Genomic DNA, 22,033 nt, shown 5'->3' with positions numbered 1-22,033 from the left:
CAAACATATAAAATAAATAACATTTAAGTTTCTATGCTGCCCCCTGGTTTGCAGTCAACCCAATCACAGACCGAAAAGAAAAGAGGTTTAAGCAGCGCTGATTGGAAATACTAAAATCAATTGGACTGGTTTCACAATAAAAAACATGCAATTTATTAATTTTTTATTGTGAAACCAGTCCAATTGATTTTAGTATTTCCAATCAGGACTGCATAAACCTCTTTTCTTTTTGTTCACCCCTTGCATAGAGATCGACTATCCCTATTCTTAGCAGCAGCTCAGTGAAACACCCTCAGTTAAGCGCTACTAGCATCACCCTCTAGGGGGTGCTGCAAATCCTCTGCAATCACAGACCCCCTTCATCTATCTATAGTAAATATCATGTTGTTCTAATGAAAATAGATTAAAAAAATTACTATAAACTTAAAAGAGCAGCTGTCGAATGTAGGACCGCTAGGTTTATTTTTATTTTTTTCCCTGAAAAGGTGCATGTTAAGGATTTGAAAATATAATTTGGGATTGGAATACTTTTAAATACTATAATTATTAGTTGTTACAATAGCAATATAGTTGTAACATTTTCTTATTTTTGACATTTACTATCCCAAAAATATGGCAATTCGTATTCGTATTGATGTGCTATCAGTATATCAGCTTTTAAAATAAATCATCAACCAACCAGTAATGTGCTATAGATTTTGCACCACTAAATGGTTAAGTCCCCTAACGTTCTGTTGACTTTAGTACACTAGGTGCCCAGTCTAGCTGAAGCACTCTCTTACCTTTTTAATTATTTACCCAGAGGTTTATGAACCCAACATGAAATAGTCTTATCTTATGTAACAGCATAAGACAGGTCACAATACAGATAATACGTCCAGGGACAGCACACATAACTGTACAATAGAAAATGGAGTCATTCAGATTTGTGGCTTTATCATCTTAATTGCAGTAGACCTGCTTTCATAGTCATTAATTGTTCCTAATTTCTAGGTATTGGCTTAGCTGCAGATTTCACATGGAAACTATGTTAAAATGTTGGTAGATATGTTGCTTTCCTTAAACCCTATACACATTAGATGAGAATTTAAAAGATATTGCTCAAAAGGGCTCTTCTGGGCGATATCTTTTAAAAAGTGTAGAGTGTACACCCAATATTGTTAAAGATGCACCCCCTGTGCTTCATTAACGGTAATCTCACTGAATGATATAATTTGCCGTTATCGTTCAGTGAGTAGACTCAATATTGTTTGCTCGGGAGTGCAGAGAGCATATCGGAGAATATGTATTGGGCTTTATTAACTCATTCACAGTTCACAGCAGATGAATTTGCTTTTATCATATTTGCTCTATACTGTGCAATTTTTCAGCTTTCAACATTTCCATTTATATTATATGACAATGACATTAGCACTATTTTCTGACATTAGTAAAGTAAAGTACACTCTGGATTTCACATGCATCCTTTTCTAGTTATTGGTGTGTGTGTATATTATATATATATATATGTGTGTGTTTTGCATATATATATGTGCAAGAGGTTAGCACTCCAGGAATTGCCAGAGCTAGCTGCCAGCTAGGGAAGAGACATTAAGTGAAGTCCGGTGCCTTCCATTAAAGAACAGTGTGTGAACACTGTTCAGTAGTATATCAGGGTGGGGGGAGGCGGCACTCAGAAATGAAGAGGCAGACAGGTGGCGTTTGATACCAACGTTTCAAAACCTGTAGGTTTTATTATCAAGGTGCTGCACCTTGATAAAAAAAATCTGTAGAGTGGCACTCCACATGGGTAAGCACTGTATGATTATTCGGTGCCCCTCGTAAGCAGACTGGAATACACGCAGTCTGTGTAATCTATGAATTGGAGACTGCGGCACTTGATGAAATAAAGTCACCGGAATCAGGGGCATTCATAGGACCCATAGCAAAACTTTGTAAGGGCCCCCTATTTAGCAACTGATGGTAATAAATGTGTATAGCACATATAACTTATATTTGTACAGATGGGTCCTCTTCAGCTCTGGGCCCCATAGCAGCTGCACCCCTTGCACTTATGGTAGTTACGCCCTTGACCGGAAGACTGGATTTAGCCTAACGTTCCAAAGCCAGTGCGGCTCCTTTATCAAGGTGCAGAACACAATGGTGACATTTACATCACATACCTTTATACCTTTCTGCTCCGTTCAGCGTCCACGCTGGTGCACAGTCCAAGCGCTGTAACATGACATCACTGCCCCCTAGTGACAGGGAGGGCACGAAGGGAGCTTAGACATACTTATTGTGATTCAACAACAAATATAAAAAAAAGTCATACAACAAATACACATCTAGAATAAAACCCCCTTATTCACAAATGAACCCCAAAATCAATAAATGAATGAAAAAATAAAACACTATATATAATTTAAAGTGACTTTATTAAAGTCAGCAATATGTTACAGTGCCAGTATACATTCCAAGCTGACACATTTGCTGCTATGTTTCTTTGTTGATCTAGTAGCAAATATGTCAGTTTGTAATGTATACTCACATATAACTTATCGATGACTTTACTAAGGTCACTGGAAGTTATATTATACCGGTTAGCTTTTTTGCATTTTTGGGAGTTTTTTGTTTTATTTCTTCAAATGATAAAAAGCAAACTATATAATATAATATCATTTCCAGCGACTTTACTAAGGTCAGCAATATGTTAGTGTCAGTATACATTACAAACTGACACATTTGCTGCCAGATCAACAAAGAAACATAGCAGCAAATGTGTCAGTTTGGAATGTATACTGGCACTGTAACATATTGCTGACTTTAGTAAAGTTGCTTCAAATTATACATAATTTTTGATAACAGGGTTGGTACCCAAAAACACCATTGGATTAAAGGCTTTTAATCAAACTGAGTCAAGTCTGTTTGAGTGCCGCCCACACACTACTACATATGGACCTGAGGTATCGACTTAACAGGGAGTGCCGGTCTGCTGGACTTTGTGTGTGTGTGTGTATATATATATATATATATATATATATATATATATATATATAGTAGGCGAAAAAGCAGCGTCACTCCAAAGGGCTTCAATCAAGAGAATTTATTATAGAGTATGGTCGACATGTCCAGGTCGACGTTTTTAATGCAACAGCATTTTTATCAAGACAGCGTGTGACCAGATACATATACAGGTAAATGGGAAAAAACAGGGGTACATATACTCACAGAACCACTGATGCGTCCGACCGGCAGCCGAGTGCGTCCAGACTCCCCCCACGTAGTGGGTGGTGGCCCTGACGCTGACGTCATCATGACCGCGCCCGTTGCTAGAAAACGCTCGGGACGCTAGATGCCGTCCCCGGCTGCCGGACAGACACTGCATAGAAATGAAACAATAGGTATGTTGAGAAAACACAGCTAATAAAGCAAAATTAGAGATGACATATTGGCAATGAAAAACATATAAAGCAAGTGTAGCACTAATAATGTGCGTGGTGAGCGCAGCGCGCCAGGTATCCAAACGACCAAATGGGTGTGCAGTAGTTCAATTGCTCATAGAAAGACGTTCCAGTTCAAACGTTCGTTGAGACCGTGCGGTCTAATGGTGTTCAGTCTATGAATCCATTTGGATTCCAACTTAAGTAGAATACCGTCCCGGTCACCCCCACGTTTGAGGGGGGGCACATAATCGATGAGAATGAACCGCATTTCACTGATAGAGTGGCCAGATTCCAGACAGTGTCTGGCTACTGGTTGGTCAGCCGATTTAGAGCGCAATGCACTGTTGATAGCTGAACGGTGCATAGCCATTCTCTCAAGTATGGTACGGACCGTTTTGCCGATGTAGTGCATTTTACACGGGCAATATAATAAATAGATCACATGTGTTGTCAAGCAGGTTAACACATGTTTGATGTTGATGGTGGATGAGTCAGTAGGGTGTTTAAAGTTGCGGCATACAACTAAATTTCTGCAAGTGGTGCAGTTTAAGCACCGGTAGCATCCAGGGGGTTTTTGTAAAAAAGAAGAAGATGGTGTTTGCTGGGTGTCGAAGCCGGTAATGTCAGTATGGACCACCTGGTCCTTTATATTTCTCCCTCGCGTGTAGCAAGCCATGGGTCTTATGTTTTTGAAACAAGGTAATGTTTTATCAGTCTTTACAATTGGCCACAGAGCCTGTGTGGCTCTCTGGACTACTGGGCTGGATGTAGAATACTCTTGTTTCCACGGGATAATGTCACTGTTCGTTTTTTGTTTAGGGATGAGAAGGGCTTCTCTGGGGGTGGCCAAAACTTCTGCTTGAAGCTGTTTCAGTTGGTTCAGGTCGCATCCTCTAGCTGCAAATCGGGCAACCACTTGATTAGTACTGGTTACAGCTGCTTCCTTGGTACTAGAAATCCGTGCCACTCAGAGTAATTGAGATTTAGGGAGACCCCTTTTGAGGGGTTTGGGATGATGGCTCGAAGACAGGAGCAGGGTGTTTCGATCCGTAGGTTTGGAAAAAACAGCTGTAGATATCTGATTGTCCAGGATCGAGACCTGGACATCAAGATAGTGGATGCTTTTCTTATGAATAGACATCGTATATTTGATGGGAGAATTTCCTAAATTTATGGCCATAATGTGCTGTTCCAGAAGAGGAATAGGGCCCGTCCACAAACAGAACAGGTCGTCTATAAATCGAACATACAGCAAAATATGTTCTTTCAGGTCCGGATGGTCAAGGAAGCTTGATTTCTCCTCCGCAAACATAAAAATGTTTGCGAAGCTAGGTGCCACCGGGCTCCCCATTGCACACCCACTGGTCTGCAAGAAGTATGCCCCATTGTAAAGAAAGTAGTTGCGGCTCAGTGTCAATGACAACAGATGTAGAAACAATGAATGGTCCATTTCTGAGACTTGGTTGTTACGAATGAATTCGGCGACTGCCTCCACCCCTGCTTGCTGGGGGATGGAGGTGTAGAGGCTGCTCACGTCGAGGGTGACGAGGACTGTAGATTCAGGGATGACTGATAAATTCTGTAACCGGGTGAGGAATGCGGTGGTATCTTTGATGAAGGTCGGTTGTTTTTGTATATAAGGTTGGAGTATGAGGTCCAAGTACTTTGAGACCGGTTGATAAAGAGAATTAATGGCACTGATGATTGGACGACCAGGGGGTTTATGGATGGATTTGTGAATTTTAGGTACAGTATAAATGATGGGGGTAACTGGGTGTTTTTGGAACAGTGCTTGAGCCAGATCGAGATCAATTAGGTGATTGAATACAGCTTCCTGGAGGATGTTTTCGAGCTCTGATTGGTATTGTCGCGTGGGATCTTGTGCCAGGGGGCAGTAGGTCTTGGTGTCACTGAGTTGTGTTTCCAATTCATTTTTATAATCCTGCAAGTTCTGGAGAACTATTGCTCCTCCTTTGTCCGCCGGACGGATGATGATGTGACGGTAGTTGGACAGATCAATCAATGCCTGATGTTCCGCACGAGACAAGTTGCGGTGGAGTACGGGTGATGCTGCATTGTATTTGGAAACCGCCTCGTCGACTAGCCGGGTAAAGGTGGGAACGGATTTATTGGACGAAGGAGGGTCAAAGGAGGATTTGGTGCGGGATCGGACAAAGTCCTGGGTGGCTGTTTTGGGGGCGGTCTCCTGGTGATGTTGGAAATGTTCACGGAGCCGCAGGTTACGGTGGAAACGGTGTTGATCAATTTGCCACTGTAGGTCGTTATGAGGGATGGTGGGGACAAAACTGAGACCCTTGTTTAACACTGACAATTCAGATTCGGATAATGTATGAGTGGATAAATTGTAGATCAGGTTCTCAGGGCCTTTAGTTTGCGCAATCCGCGCATTTTGACGCCCCCGACGGGTGGACGTCCTCTTCCTCTACCTTTTTTAGTGTTTTGTGTTGGGTCTTGATCTAAAGGGGGTAACCCCGATGATTGGGGGTCGTCAGAGTCATTTACACGAAAATCGCTGTCGGAATTCGAGGTGGGAGCATCCCGGTTGCGATTCTCCCGCCTCCTCCGGTAGTTGTTAGTATCACTACGTTGGGGGTACCTAGGTTGGGATTCTCCCCCCATGAGCCACCTGTATACCCGATTTTCTTCATAGTCGCGGGAAACAATATTGAGTTTATTGGCTTTAAAGAGTAACAGTTCCTTTTTATAGGTTGCGACCTTTGACGAGAGACTTTGTTGCCATTCAGGATTGTCCTCCATTAGTTTAGGTATATCATATTTGGTCTCCATGTTAGTAATTTTATCCTTGACTATAGCAAGTTCCCGGGTGGACTCCTCAATAACCAGCAACATGAGATCGTTGCTACATTTATTGAGTATGCCCACCCACTTGGCACAAAAGTCCGGGTTAAATCGCCCAATCGTCAGCGTGTTCCTGATCCGAAAGCCTCTTGGGATTATCTGTGCTCGGAAATACTTGGACAGTGAAGTACCATGTAGGTTGTAGTCTACTTCACGTTTCTTGAGTTGGAAAATCTGGTGTGTGATCTCTTCCAGAGAGATCTCAGTGAGGGGTTCATCATCATTGGAGTCGAAAAGGATGTCCCGGGCCTGCGCATCACTGTAACTGTGGAGTAGGCCTTTGGTGGGTGGCATGGTGCGGCACCCTGCTGTGGTGGAGGGTTCCATTTCCAATGCAGTCGTGGAGAGGAGGTCAAAGATGTAGAGGGGTGCCTTGGTCCGTATGGGCTGAAAAATTCAGTCCTGGAGATAGGTGGCTGAGAGCCGGCACTCAAACCAATCAAGGGGGTGGTAATGTGCCTTTGGGTGCCTTCCGCAAAGATGAGATAGTAGGCGAAAAAGCAGCGTCACTCCAAAGGGCTTCAATCAAGAGAATTTATTATAGAGTATGGTCGACACGTCCAGGTCGACGTTTCAATGCAACAGCATTTTTATCAAGACAGCGTGTGACCAGATACATATACAGGTAAATGGGAAAAAAGGGAAAAAACAGGGGTACATATACTCACAGAACCACTGATGCGTCCGACCGGCAGCCGAGTGCGTCCAGACTCCCCCCACGTAGTGGGCGGTCGCCCTGACGCTGACGTCATCATGACCGCACCCATTGCTATATATATATATAAAGCCTTTAAAAAGAGGCTTAGCGCCTTTATGTGACAATACACAAAATTAATTTCACCAAATCCGTGAGTGCCGCCTTTCTTTCCTCTTGAATTATATATATATATATATATATATAATATATATATATATATATATATATATATATATATATATATATATATAATGTGGAGGGTCCAGATCAGGTTTTGGTGCAGTAGCAGAAGCACCTGTGATGTCCTGACAAGGGTTGCCAGCAAAGGCGGAACTACCATAGGTGCAAGCGGTGCAGCTGCTATGGGGCCCAGAGCTGAAGGGGGCCCATCTTTACTGTATGAGTTATATTTTCTATATACATTTATCGCCAATATTTGGTATATAGGGGCCCTTACAAACTTTTGCTATGGGGCCTGTGAATATCTAGTTACGCCCCTGGTTGCCAGGGCAGAGTGATCTTGTTCTTGATGTTGGATTAGCTGGCCAAATGATGGGCCAGAGTGTGGGCGATGGTAGGGACCATTGGAGCCTTTGCAAGAGTCTGTTATTACCTGCATGCTACGCCTATAACCATGCTTGCCTTTGGATTAATCTGCTATGCTGTGACCTTGGTTTGGTGACACGATTTAAATATAAATAAAACTATTCTATTGTAGATGCGGAGCCAGAAAATGCTGGGGTGCCTGGGTCTCCCCTCTGTGTGCAGTTTAATGATGTGCTTACAGATTGTTTAGTTTTGTCCTGGATTCCACCAAGTGAGGAGAGAGGAAGCCCCGTATGTGGTTACTACATCGAGAGGTGAGTGAAGAACAAGGAAATAATATGGTTCATTACATAAAATCTTTTATTATGCATCACACAAACACAAAAAGGTGCAGGAATGTACTATAAACTTTCTCAAAATACATAGTGTAATAAAACTTCCACTAACTTCCTAACAACTGGGGTAAGTATATCATATCCTGGTTTACACAGATGTAATGTTGGGGATAGGCATGGTTAGCCAATAATCTCTAACAGGGTATGAGAAAGCTCACAACTTGAGAACCGATGCAGAGGTCAAGAAGTAGTAGCTATAAATATCCTATTAACCAGGCAGCTGCCATGTCTGCATACCCCAGCAACTTTCCCCTCTCAGGATAGGCTGTGTTTACCCTTCATATAGCCAATAAGGCAAAGCCGAAGCAGTGTGACAATAGCCACGTTGTGCAGAATCCCAATTTCTCACAAAACATTTTGCTGCCACATAGGGTAGGGAGCACTTTCAGCGCATCTGGCATTTCGCCAGTTTGATAAATAGTGCAGGGCAGGTTGATATTGCTGGTGTTTAGATGCTGCAGCAACGGCAGTGCGCACCGTATGCCAGCAACAGAATTCCCCAATTTCTCCCTATTTCAGAAACTACTTTCTTAGGGGCCCATTCATAATAGGGTCTGTGTTAAGTTTGTAGAAGAAATTATGAAGCTTGTCTAAAGTAAAAATGACAGTATTTATTAATATAATAAATGTTGTACAAATGGATAAATCTAGAATGTCAATATTCAAAATGGATGAACAGAGTATACTGTATTTGCAGAATGTCAAATGCATAACACCAGTGGTTGAGTATAATGTAGATAATTGAAGGTCCCAACACAATGCAGCAATACACTCCATAATTAGACAAATGTAAAAAATTTAAATATATGACAATATAAAAGCACAGAGTAAGATAAATCCAGTGACTGAGATGGGCCCAGAGACACTATATAAATCTGTCAAGAGAACTCAAGATAAGTCTTCATAGTAGTTGAGGTTGAAAAAAATATGTATGTCCATCAAGTTCAACCTTTTTTTACAGGTCTCACTAAAGTGTATGGTCTAGCTGTAATATCCCCAGTGAAATTATTTACTTGTTATAGCCTCAGGCTAAATAATGATTATGGGTTGCACTCCTCAATGTTTTTTTTTTTTTCAAAAAAATGTTTGTCCAACCTTATTTTAAATGTATTTAATGTGTCTGCACACACTACCTCCCCTGGAATGGAATTCCATATGTTCCATATTCGTAGGTAATCGTCTTTCCTTCAGTAGTCTAGCACAGATGACGATCACACTGTAGTCCATATTGGATGCAGATTATTAGTCAAATATCAGAGAACTACATTAAATACCTCTGCATACATGGTAATAACACCTTCAGCTTCAGTGGAAACAGGAACATGGATGCTCAACTGGGGCTGGACTGGATTCTGGCTAGGCCCTGGCCAGGAAACAGAACCTGGGTAAGCGGTCACTGGGTAGACAATGTCTAGGGTTGAAAGTCAATAGGTCAACAGTGACTAGCTCGACACCTTGAAATAGTCGACATACCCAAGGTCGAAATTGACAAAATGTTGACACAAGCTTATAGTCAACATAGACATGGTCGCCATTGGAAATGTCAACATGAGGTTTTCACTTTTTGTTTACTATAGTTTGCCGAGCGCAGTGAGGTCCGGTGCCAGAAGCATGGCGAGCTCAGCGATCCATGCAATGGGACGTGGTACACTTATACGGTGTCCATGTCAACATAGACATAGAAAAACACGGACAACCTTATGGCGACCTTATTCAGGTCGACCATGTATATGTCATCCATAAGCTTGTGTCAACCTTTTGTCAATGGCAACCTTGGGAATGTCGACCATTACAAGGTTTCGACTTAGTCACTGTGGACCATTAGTCACCGTAGTGACTGTCGACCTAGACATTGTCTGTCATTTTTACCGTAACCGTAACCAGGAATAGAACCAGGAAACGTAGTTGCTATAGTAGAAGACTGAACAAGAGCGTACAACAAAGGAACCAGGAATCGTAGTAACTACAGTATGTATATCAGGAGACTGAACCAGAGCCTTTAGCACATGAACCATGAATCATAACAGCTGAATCTGGAGGCAAGTAATATATAGTACAGGAACCAGGATGCTAAGCTGGGAGTAAGCGCTATCACTAGCAGAGATGGAGTGTCAGGTGGTCACAGCCAATCAGCACTACTAGGCGACAACACTCGCATAACTGAATAAAAAGCAAACTCTCACATACAGGCTAATGACATTCCCGAACTTGTGAATGCATTGCATACACACAAAAAGTCAGTCACTGACAACAAGGCAGAATCTTAACAAATTTCGGTACTTGTGTACTAGCACGGCGCCCATCGCATTGCAGACCATATCGCATGCGAGGGTATGCGATGTGACGCAATATTGGCCGATGTTGTACAATGGCATACAATTTTAAAATTGTATGCCATTGTATATGGCATACAATGCCATACAATGCGATGCGATTATAAATTGTATAAGCACCCTAAAGGGTGGTTACAATGGTTAAATGCACCCCCACGCCACCCCCAAGTATAAACGTGAACCCGAAGCGTGGCGAGCGCAGCGAGCCCGCAAGGGGCGGCGGTACGCGTCCTACGACCTTTTCATACCCCCACTATCCACGTCAGCGTGTAGTTGAGAATAGAAAGTGTGGCGAGCGCAGCGAGCCACCAAGCTCGAAGCGTGGCGAGCGCAGCGAGTCCCACGAGGGTACGTGGATACATTCACAGGTATACGCGTCACCTCACGGGCTTCACAGGTATCCGCGTCCCCTCACGGGGCTCGCTGTGCTCGCCATGCTTCGGGCTCGGTGGCTCGCTGCGCTCGCCACACTTTCTATTCTCAACTCCACGCCGACGTGGATAGTGGCGTAGGTCGTAGGATGCATACCGCCTCCCCTCGCGGGCTCGCTGCGCTCGCCACACTTCGGGTTCACGTTTATACTTGGGGGGTGGCGTGGGGGTGCATTTAAGCATTGTAAGCACCCATTAGGGTGCTTAAAAGCACCAATTAGGGTGCTTATACAATTTAATATCGAATATGAGTTAAAATCGCATCGCATCGCATGCCATCGGGTGTATGGCATGCGATGCGATTAGATTAAAAAATCGGGCGACTAATTATCGGGGAGCCGTGCTAGTACACAAGTACCCAAATTTCTTCCTAATACATTATATGAGAGGGACATTCAAGAACAGTGGGGGCTGGTGAAAAAAACATTTATTAAACCAAAAGAGCACAAGCGTAATTATAGGGTACACTGATCATTATTAGCTATTTACCATTCAATAAAATATAACCAATGGCATAACTATAATGGATTGTGTGTGGAACATACAGTCCCATTGGCCAAGGTGAGTCTTGCACCAACCACTCTTCACCTAGAGATGAGGATTTCAATATACAAGGCCACAGACTTTTTTTAGTGATGTCTTTGAAAATATTGCACATGCAAAGAAAATAGCAATTCCTCTAGCCCTGTGCTAGAGTTTACTCTATGGTCTAATTCAGACCTTTACGCAGGGCTACAAATTTGCAGCTCTGACGATTATTGGACGAGTGCCCCAGAAATGTAGGTATTCTCCGTATGTTGGGAGGAAGAGCCGTTGACGTCATCAGTGGCCTCCTTATCCCCACTGCCTTCGCAGCACCGAGTGAGTCTAAACTTACTTGGCGCTGTGAACAGAGGGGAACACCATTCGATGGTGAGTGATTCCTAATGGTTTTCCTCTCATGTGCATGGCTGCGAATGGATTCAGTATGAAATCCCGGCGGTCGGGATCCCGGAGTTCAAAATCCCGACTCCGAAATCCCGACAAGGGGGGGACGTGGATCACCCCCCCTTGCGGGCTCGCTGCGCTCGCCACTCAGCGGGCCCCGTGCCTCGCTACGCTCGGCACGCTACTTTATTCTCCCTGCATGGGTGTCGTGGACACCCACGGAGGGAGAAAGTGTTGGGATTTCGGCGGTCGGGATTCCAGCGTCGGGATTCTGAACGCCGGGATCCCGACCGCCGGGATTTAAACTGCATCCCGCTGCGAATGTATTCGCACAGTGGCGTAAGTTTGTCCATGTTGCCCGGAGGCAAGATAAAAGTTGGTGACCCCCATAGATAGATAGCTAAAGAGAGGAAGAATGATAAATATGGGGGGGGGGGGGATGAGAGAAAGAGACAGAGGGGTGTATCAGTGAAAGTGAGGAAATTAGTGGGGAGAGCGAAAGAGTGTCAGGGATAGAGAGAAGGGGGTGAGAGGATTTAAGGGTGAGAGAGGGGTCAGGTACAAAGAGAGAGGGGGGTTACGTGTGTGAGAGAGAGAGAGAGAGAGAGAGAGAGAGAGTGGGGTCAAAGAGAGAGATGGGGGGTTACACAGAGAGTGAAGGGGGGTCAGGCAAAGAGAGATGGGTGACAGAGGGGACAGGCAGAGAGGGATTGGGTGACATTGGGCTCAGGCAGAGAGAGAGGGGGTCAGGCAAAGAGAGATGGGTGACAGGGGGTCAGGCAGAGAGAGAGGGGTTCATGCAAAGAGAGATGGGTGGGAGGGGGGTCAGGCAGAGAGACAGAGGGGGGGATCAAGCAAAGAGATGGGTGAACAGTGGGGTCAGGCAGAGAGAGAGAGAGAGGGGGGGTCAGGCAAAGACAGATTGGTAACAGTGAGGTCTGGTAGAGAGGGACTGGGTGGGAGGGGAGAGAGAGAGAGACAGACACAGGGGGGGGCAGGTAACCATGTCCTTGGGCCCACTGCGCTGCTGCTCCCCAAGATTCTGCTGACGGTGGTGAATGTTTCTGGGTTCGGCCCCAGGGCCTCACTCAGCCCTGCTCAGATCTGTTGTGCTGCAGCGTGGCGCTTTTCCGCCGGTGAGCTGCAGGGGAGAGAGCGGAGGGGGTCAGGCGTCACGGATATGGATGGCAGTGTCGGGGTAAGGTGCTGTGGGGATGCTTCTCCCCGGGACCCTCATTCGCTGCTGGTGACGGAAGGCGGGGCTGACACCCGGCCGCTGAGCACACGCCGCACGGACCTGTGCTGCTCAGTGCTGCCGGAAGCTTCAAGTATGCTGCGCTTAGGGACGGATGTATATTTCTTTGAGGAGCGGGGAGCGACGGTGGACGCCGCTGCATACAGAGGGGTACTGTCGGGCAACACTTCTAAAATTGGAACATCGGGGGCAATGGAGCCAGTGCCCCCTTTAAGGCTGGCGCCCGGCGGCAGATGACTCCATTGCCTCTGGGAGTTCCGCCACTGTATTCGCAGCCATGCAAATGGGTGGGATCTGTCTTATGCAGGGCAGCATTTACCCGCTCGCTGGGCTCCAAAAACTCTTAGCCCAGCAAGCAGGTCTGAATCGGGCCCCTATTTTCTCTGCATGTTCAATCATGCTCAATCTTTCTTAAGAGATCACTGGAAAGATGGTGCGCCAGCTGCATGTATGGGTGTTGTGTGGGTTACTCTGCATAGGGGATCTGTCCTAAAACACCCCTGAACTTATCATTTATTGTTAGTTAAAGTAATTGTGTAGCTAAACATAAAAACTTAAAAGACAGAGAAATAAGTGTTAGAAAATGTCAGAGATCCTAAATATTGCTTGGTTTATTATTCAGGTATGCCCAGCTTACACCAAGAAGGATTGAGAGAAATGTCAGATTCAGAATTATCTTGAGACTTGTGTGTGTTCAATATGGCATTTACACAGCCTGCTAGAACGTCTGTGTGAATCAGAATTGGACCCAATAGGTTCATATACAGAGTTAATATTAATTTTAGATTGAGTTCAGTCATCTATTATTGTCTATATTGTAATAAATAGTTGTAGTCAGCTGGAGTCTAGCTTTCTCTTTATAAAGTGTCTGGGTGCACTGGATGCTGCCAGACCAGGATTTGCACTGGTGGGGCTGAGGCGTGTTGTCTCTCTAGCTGCTCCCTGATGGTGTGGGAGTACAACAGAAGTGAGGTACAGAATGTGCAGCCAAATGTGTAGTCAGGGAATCCAAGGTCAGGGTCACATTCAAACAAGTAGCAGTATGGTGAGACATTCCCTAGTCTGGGGCATAAGCATGTAGTAAACCATTGTGACAAGCCAAGGTCAGGGGCACAGACTGAGATTCATAGTTAGGAGAATCAACATTACAAATAACCCTTGGGCAAAGCAAGTGACCTTATTCTCCAGCACTGAAAAGTGCACAGGCCTGCCTTACATAGACAGAACAAGAGTAAGACCAATATAATGTGTGCTAATAAGCAGCCTTAGTCACACAACCAACAAATTAAAGAACCACTTCAAACAACATATATGATACCAAAAAATATATTGGAGGGTTTCCTAGCCGCTAATTGTGATGATTTGGGGTAGATTGTTCCATAGTGGCGACACCCAAAATAAAAAGAGAAAATATACAATAGTGTGATACTGTTAAAACACTGGCATTTTAAAAGTGACTTTAATATTATTGACCCGTACCAATAAAATTGTCTACATTTGATAGTAGACAAATGCGCTTGGTTGAGGGACAATCAGTCACCAATTGTCCTCCTTAATGATGCATTCACTCAAAAGGATGGGAGAAAATATATCATGATGCAATATATTTTAATAACAATTAAAAAACAATAAAAAACAGCAGATTTAGGCATTGAGGACTCTCACCATATGTGTTTGCCTACAGATAAGTGCAGACAAATAGAGCATGAGAATGTAACAATCAGGCATCCCTGGATGCTGACACATGGTGGGGGTCCACGAAATTCTGCCGACCGGTTTGGACACTTTACAGTGTCTTTTTCAAGGCATAACTCAGTGTTGTACCAGGTCTGATATTTATACCTTAAGTTATAAACAAAAGAAGAAAAAAGAAACTCGGGTGGGGTGCACTCTTATTCCCCAATCTGCGATTGCTTAGCTGCTCGAAAAAGTTTTTTTATATAATTTTTTCTATGCCAAGTGAAACATCTATTTTTGTCTTTTTATTTTTTGTCATTTTTTTAGATAACATTTACTGTGCTTTTAAAGTCCTATAATGCAAAAACATTTATTTTGTATTAAAGATATATAATATATCAATTTAATTCAATTTGTGCTGCACAAAATTTTAATAAAACCATTTTTTGATATTATTATATTGCCTCTATTTGCAAATTATTTATAGACAATTATAATGGGGCTGGTATCAAAGATTGGTGCAATGAAATCGTATGTGTGTGTCACTGCCACAAATGCACATATGCACCAATGCTATATAGGGCTGACCGTCATAAATCCTTAATGAAGAAGAAAAAAAGACCACTTTGTCTGTAGTCAGAGCTGAGCCGGCACACACGGCGCACGGCTACTCATACAGGGAGAGGTCTACGTTACCAGCCCTGGATCTATTGAATGCAGAGACGCGTAGGAGCGCTGTGTCTGTTCTTTGGAGCTCCGATTTGGAAGCCGCTCCAGCGCACGTGACCACGTCTCTGCCTGTCTGTCTGGACATACGTTTCGCAAAAGCTTGATCACCCAACAAACAAGCCAATATAAAGGATACCAATGCACGTGCACAAGTGTAAATATTGTACATACTTTGTTTGAATATTTTGAATTATTTTGCTGACCAATGATTATAATCCTTATCTCATTTAATTGAGACAAAACTATAATGCCAATTGGTGTAGGCATTAAGGATTTATGACGGTCAGCCCTATATAGCATTGGTGCATATGTGCATTTGTGGCAGTGACACACACATACGATTTCATTGCACCAATCTTTGATACCAGCCCCATTATAATTGTCTATAAATAATTCGCAAATAGAGGCAATATAATAATATCAAAAAATGGTTTTATTAAAATTTTGTGCAGCACAAATTGAATTAAATTGATATATTATATATCTTTAATACAAAATAAATGTTTTTGCATTATAGGACTTTAAAAGCACAGTAAATGTTATCTAAAAAAATGACAAAAAAAATAAAAAGACAAAAATAGATGTTTCACTTGGCATAGAAAAAACTATATAAAAAAACTTTTTCGAGCAGCTAAGCAATCGCAGATTGGGGAATAAGAGTGCACCCCACCCGAGTTTCTTTTTTCTTCTTTTGTTTATAACTTAACGTATCTCTACTCAGGGGTGCACCACTGACCATCACATTTCTTAAGGCTACAGCCCTGGGCATAGGCTGGTAGGTGATGTGAGACAGGATTTTCTTTATTAATTATAGTCAGTTTTTTTTCTCAATCTCCTTATCTTCTTAAATCCATTATCCCCATTTTTAGTGCAGGCTCCTCCCACCCCACTTTCTCTTCTGATATTTATACCTCCCACATTTCAATAGTTGGTAAGACCTATTTCCAGACATGGAATTGCTATCCACTATATAACACATCTAAATACATAAAAACAAGTTAAAAGTCCAGTTCATATTTTACTTGTGACTCCTGTCACAGGTGGCATAAATCTATCTCTGCGGGAGTGGTTCCCGGGTCCGTGACATCCGGTCTGGAAGTGATGTGTGCGTGTCAACGGGAGCGTCACTTCCGTTTTTTTGCATTTCACGGACGTCATTTCCGGGAGTAATGAGCTCCAACATTCCTGGAAGCTGGTTCTTTAGTTCCGGCGCCATTTTGGAAATATATGATTGCAGATTTAAAGTGCCAGATGCAATCTGTATTTAATATTACCTCAAAGTAAAACAAAACATATATAAATAACAAGACAATAACTAAAGTACAATACTAACAATATTTAAAATGAAAAAGGCTTAAAGAAACCACTTGGTTTCAAAGTCTTTGTTGAGTCCATTGGGGATTAAAGTATTATAGTTAAAAATGATCGTCATTTCACATTTTGCCATTTTTTTTTGTCAAATCTCCACCCCTTATGTTAGGTAATACTTTTTGTAGGATATAAAAATTCTTTATTTTAGTCACATTGCACTCGTGACAAGATCTAAAATGGGCTGAGAGAGCATGCGTTTCAAGACCCTTACGGATATTTCTCTCATACTCCCCCAGCCTAACCTTAAATGGTCTGCTGGTTCTACCTATGTAGAATCTGTCACAAGTGCATTGGATAGCGTATATTACGCTTGAGGAATGGCAAGTCACAAATTCCCTGATTTTAAACATTTTGCCATTGATGTAAAGATCTTCCATTTTCATCCCGAAGTTATTTGGGTTGTTTTTGGATCCTACACATTCACAACAACGGTAGAACCCTTTTGAATTGGTTAGTGATTTTTTTGGCGAGATAGGACACATACTTTGTACAAGTTTGCTTTTTACATTTGAAGCTCGTTTAAATATTAAATTAGGTACTGTGGGGATTTCTTTCTTTCCCTATTATAGAATCTTTCTTAAGGATATCCCAATGTTTCTTGAAGATCTTCTTCACCTCAAAATGTTGGGATGAGAAATTTGTTGTAAATGCCCATTTGAAATGGTCCATTTAATCTGTCTGCCTTAAATAGGCTGCCCTGTTGTCAGACGCCGCCGCCGTGCAGTCGCCTCCCCGTCCTCCGGGGTGCACGGCGGGCGGTCCTCTGACGATCAGGACGTTGCTCAGCAACGCCCCGAGCGTCGGCAACGTCCCGAGCGTCGGTGACGTCACGCCCGGCGTCCGAGCATCGGGGCGTTGCCTGGCAACCACGTCCTGCTGCCCGGCGTCCTTCCCCGCCGCGTCATCACCTCGCGCGCGCACAGTCTGCTGCACGCACACTTCTCCTATAAATGGAGATTTCACAGTCCAGCAAGCCGCTGGTTATAAGATTGCTTAGGCACCCTGGGGTGTCCTTCTTGTTTTCTTCAGCCCATACTGCAGTTCCTTCCCTGCATTATACCCGTGGTTTCTCCAGCTCCTATACCCGGATTTCTTCCCTGCCTGTGGTCGGTGGATTCTGCTACTCAGAAGTTCCCAGCAGATTTCTCCTGGCTTCCGGCTTCCTGCAGTCTCCTTGGAGACATTCCGGTCTTCTGCCTTGGGCCCTGGAGTGGTATCGTTACGCACTCCTTATTCCCATTTCTTCCTGCTGTATCGTGGTTTATTATTTTGTGTATTCTTATCAGTGCTAGGTTCAGTGTGCAGGGGTTACCAGGGCTCCCGTCCATTCCTGTGTCCATTTCCCTGCCACCTGTCTCGGCCACCGGGGTCATTAAGTTAGCTCTCCCCTTGTCCACCTCGTTCCTCCAACGGTAGGTTGTGGCCACCACCTAAAACGCTTTGGAGGGCACCGGAGTTGTACAGGCTTAACCCGTGCTTCAAACGTGGCTGCCGTGCGAGAAGATTTAGGGCCTCCGCACCTACCGTGGGACGTACTGGGTGACAACGGAGTTAGGGGCCGAGACAGTTTCCTCCCTACCAGTGCTGATCATCTCCACCTCCGGGTCAGTCACCTGCCCTCGCTACTACCCCATGGGCCTCTAGGGCTATTGCCCTCCATTACCCTGTTGATTCCTCTGCGGCCCATGTCGACCGGTGATGATTACCAGCTAGGACCCATTTAGCTTCACAGTTACCGGGCCTCCTAGCACGTCTGAGCCGTCTCGATACCTCCACTTTGGGGTTCCCGGCACCTTGTGTCTAACAGTATAACCAGCCAACAGTGTTGTGGGCCATCCACCTCCGCAGTGAACGGTCCATATTCCCTTACCGCGATTTTTTCATTTTTTATTGCTTGGTCGTCATGGATCCCAACGCGGCCCAAGCTCTGGCCAATCAGGTTTCGCTCCTGACCAAACAGCTACAGGATTTGTCCATTAAGGTGGACACCAAACTCTCAGCTCAGCCACCAGCGGGTTCTCACCAGGAACCCAAAGTTAATTTCCCTGATAGGTTTTCAGGTCATAGGCCCCATTTCATAAATTTTAGAGAGAGTTGTAGATTGTTTTTCCAGTTAAAACCACACTCCTCAGGTTCTGAGCAACAGAGAGTGGGTCTTGTGATTTCCCTCCTCCAGGGGGACCCCCAGTCTTGGGCCTTTAGTCTGGCTCCAGACGATCCTGCTCTCCGCTCGGTAGATGCCTTTTTTCAGGCATTAGGAGTCCTTTATGACGATCCTGACAGATCAGCCTCCGCTGAGGCTTATCTTAGAGCCCTGAAACAGGGTCATCTTTCTGCCGAGGAGTACAGCGCCAAGTTCAGACGTTATGCCGCCGACTCTGGGTGGAATGATCCAGCCCTACGGAGTCAGTTTCGCCTAGGCCTGGCGGATAACGTCAAGGATGGCTTGGTACAATATCCCTCTCCTCCTTCTTTGGATAAATTAATCCTTTTAGCCATACGAATCGATCGGAGGATTAGGGAGAGGCGGTGCGAAAAAGAGGCTCAAGCATTACCCAGTTGTGAGCTCCCAGAGGAGGCTCCCCCAGACCTGGGTGAACCCATGCAGCTTGGGGCTACCAGGTTATTTTCTAGGCTCACTCCCAAGGAGAAGGCCCGACGACGTTCCCTGGGGTTATGTATGTACTGTGGATCTAAGGATCATATCCTGAACAAATGTTCCCTGTTACAGGGAAACGGCAGAGCCCAGAAGTAATGGGGAGTATCTTCTCGGGCCTTTCATTGTTTTCCCCATCTGATTCGTTGTTTATCCCAGTTAGTTTCAGTTCCTGGGAGGGTAAGGCGTTAGTGGATTCTGGCGCCGCAGCCAATTTTTTGGATAGTAAAATTGTCTATGATTTGGGTTTACCGCTGCAACTGTTGACGTCCCAGCTCACCGTTTGCGGATTAGACGGTAATACCCTGCTTGGTGGAGCCATCACTCATTTTGTGGAGTTATTAGATTTTCGAGTTGGACTTTCCCATTCGGAGAGCATAAAGTTTTTTGTTTTTCAGTGTCCCATTACACCCATTGTGCTTGGCCTTCCCTGGCTTAAGAGACATAACCCGGTCTTTGATTGGCGTTCTGGGGAATTGATACGGTGGGGCAAGGAGTGTTTTGAGCAGTGTATCAGTCTTCCAGCTCTTCTCACCACTACCATTCCTGCCGGGTTGCCAGCCCAGTATGCTGAATTCGCTGATGTTTTTTCTAAAAAAGAGGCGGACTCTCTTCCTCCGCATCGTCCGTATGACTGCGCCATTAATTTGTTACCTGACTCTAAATTACCCAAGGGTAGATTATACTCTTTGTCTTTGCCTGAAGAGAAGGCAATGCAGGAGTACGTGGAGGAGAGCTTAAAAAAAGGCTTCATCAGAGCCTCTAAATCTCCAGTGGGAGCAGGTTTTTTTTTTGTTAAAAAAAAAAGACGGGACCTTACGGCCCTGCATTGATTTTCGTCAATTAAACGACATCACGGTAAAAAATTCTTATCCCTTGCCGTTGATCTCTGTTCTTTTTGATCAGTTGCGTGCAGCTGTGGTTTTTTCTAAGATTGATTTACGCGGAGCGTATAATCTCATCCGCATCAAGGCCGGAGATGAGTGGAAGACGGCGTTTAACACTCACTCGGGCCATTACGAGTACTTAGTCATGCCGTTCGGCCTTGCCAACGCACCCGCTGTGTTCCAGGACCTCATCAATGATGTTCTCAGGGAGTTTTTGGGTATCTTTGTTGTGGTGTATCTTGACGATATTTTAATTTATTCTTCTTCTTTGGATCTTCATCGCCAGCATGTCAGGGCTGTGCTTCAGAAGCTTAGGGAGAATAATCTTTTTGCCAAGCTCGAGAAATGCGAGTTCGAGGTAGATTCCATTTCGTTCCTTGGTTACATTATCTCTCCCAAGGGTTTCGCCATGGATCCTGTCAAGCTTAAGGCCATTCGGGAGTGGGTGCAACCTTCGAATTTGAAGGCGGTTCAAAGATTTTTGGGCTTCGCGAACTACTACAGGAGGTTTATTTCCCACTTCTCAGATATTGTCTCCCCCATTGTGGCCCTCACCAGGAAGGGAGCCGATCCTACATCCTGGCCGGTGTCTGCCATTGAGGCTTTTAAAGAGCTCAAACGGGCATTTTCTTCTGCTCCCATTCTTCGACACCCCGATCCCGAATTCCCTTTTATTCTCGAGGTAGACGCATCAGAGATTGGCGTAGGTGCGGTTCTTTCTCAAATGGACAAACTGGATGGCTTGCTACATCCTTGTGCTTTCTACTCCAGGAAATTCTCAGAGGCCGAAGGCAACTACGATGTCGGCAATAGGGAGTTGCTGGCCATTAAATGTGCCTTAGAAGAATGGAGGCATTGGTTGGAAGGGGCCAAATATCAGGTCACGATCTTTACCGATCATAAAAATTTGGCATATTTACGCTCAGCCAAGAGATTGAACTCGCGGCAGGCGAGGTGGGCTCTGTTTTTTGCCAGGTTTAATTTCCTAATTACTTATCGACCTGGCGCAAAAAACGTTTTAGCAGACGCCTTGTCCAGGAGTTTTGCGGCCATACAAGATCCAGTTTCTCGTCCCGATCCCATTATTCCTCCTTCATGCATTCTGGCCGGACTCACGCAAGGGCTACTGGATTCGGTGCTGCTGGCCCAAAGTTCGGTCCCTGCCACCACTCCCGAGGGTAAATTATTTATTCCCCAGAAGCTCCGGGAAAAGGTCTTTTCGGAATTCCATTCATGTAAATCCGCCGGCCATCCGGGGGTTTCCAAGACACTTTCTTTAATGTCACGTGCGGTCTGGTGGCCCAACATGAGGACAGAAGTAGAGCAGTTTGTGTCCAGATGTAACACATGTGCTCAGAACAAATCTTCCCGTCTTTCCCCCATAGGGCAGCTGGTGCCGTTACCTGTGCCTGATCAACCTTGGACACACATCTCCATGGATTTTGTTACGGACTTTCCACCATCATTGGGTTTTAATACCATTTGGGTTGTGGTCGACAGATTTAGTAAAATGGCACATTTCGTACCCCTCAAAGGCTTACCCTCGGCTAAAACGTTAGCCTCTTTATTCATCACCCATATCTTTCGTGCCCATGGCCTGCCCTCTGACATCGTTTCGGATAGAGGTGCCCAGTTCGTTGCCAGTTTTTGGAAAGCAGTCTGTGTAGCCCTGCAGGTTAGACTTAGTCCTTCGACGGCCTTTCACCCACAGTCGAATGGTCAGACGGAACGGGTTAACCAATCCTTGGAACAATTCCTACGGTGTTACGTTTCCAAGACCCAAAGGGACTGGGTGGAGAATCTGCCTTTCGCGGAGTTTTCTTA

The 22,033-nt window shown here is 44.6% G+C and overlaps 1 protein-coding gene across 1 annotated transcript in view; it reads left to right on the top strand.

The window, feature by feature from the left end:
* The window catches only part of MYOM3 (myomesin 3), a 174,170-nt gene that overhangs the window by 84,290 nt on the left and 67,847 nt on the right, over nucleotides 1-22,033 (top strand). Inside the window, exon 10 of the mRNA XM_083173602.1 lies at nucleotides 7,721-7,862. Coding sequence (XP_083029728.1) covers nucleotides 7,721-7,862 — 142 coding nt within the window. The remainder of the gene's footprint in view (nucleotides 1-7,720; nucleotides 7,863-22,033) is intronic.

Source organism: Crinia signifera, chromosome 2 (genome assembly GCF_055691185.1).
Source record: "Crinia signifera chromosome 2, ASM5569118v1, whole genome shotgun sequence".
NCBI lineage: Eukaryota > Metazoa > Chordata > Amphibia > Anura > Myobatrachidae > Crinia > Crinia signifera.
The sequence above is the reverse complement of the archived record's forward strand: the minus strand, read 5'-3'. Positions and strand labels throughout refer to the sequence as shown.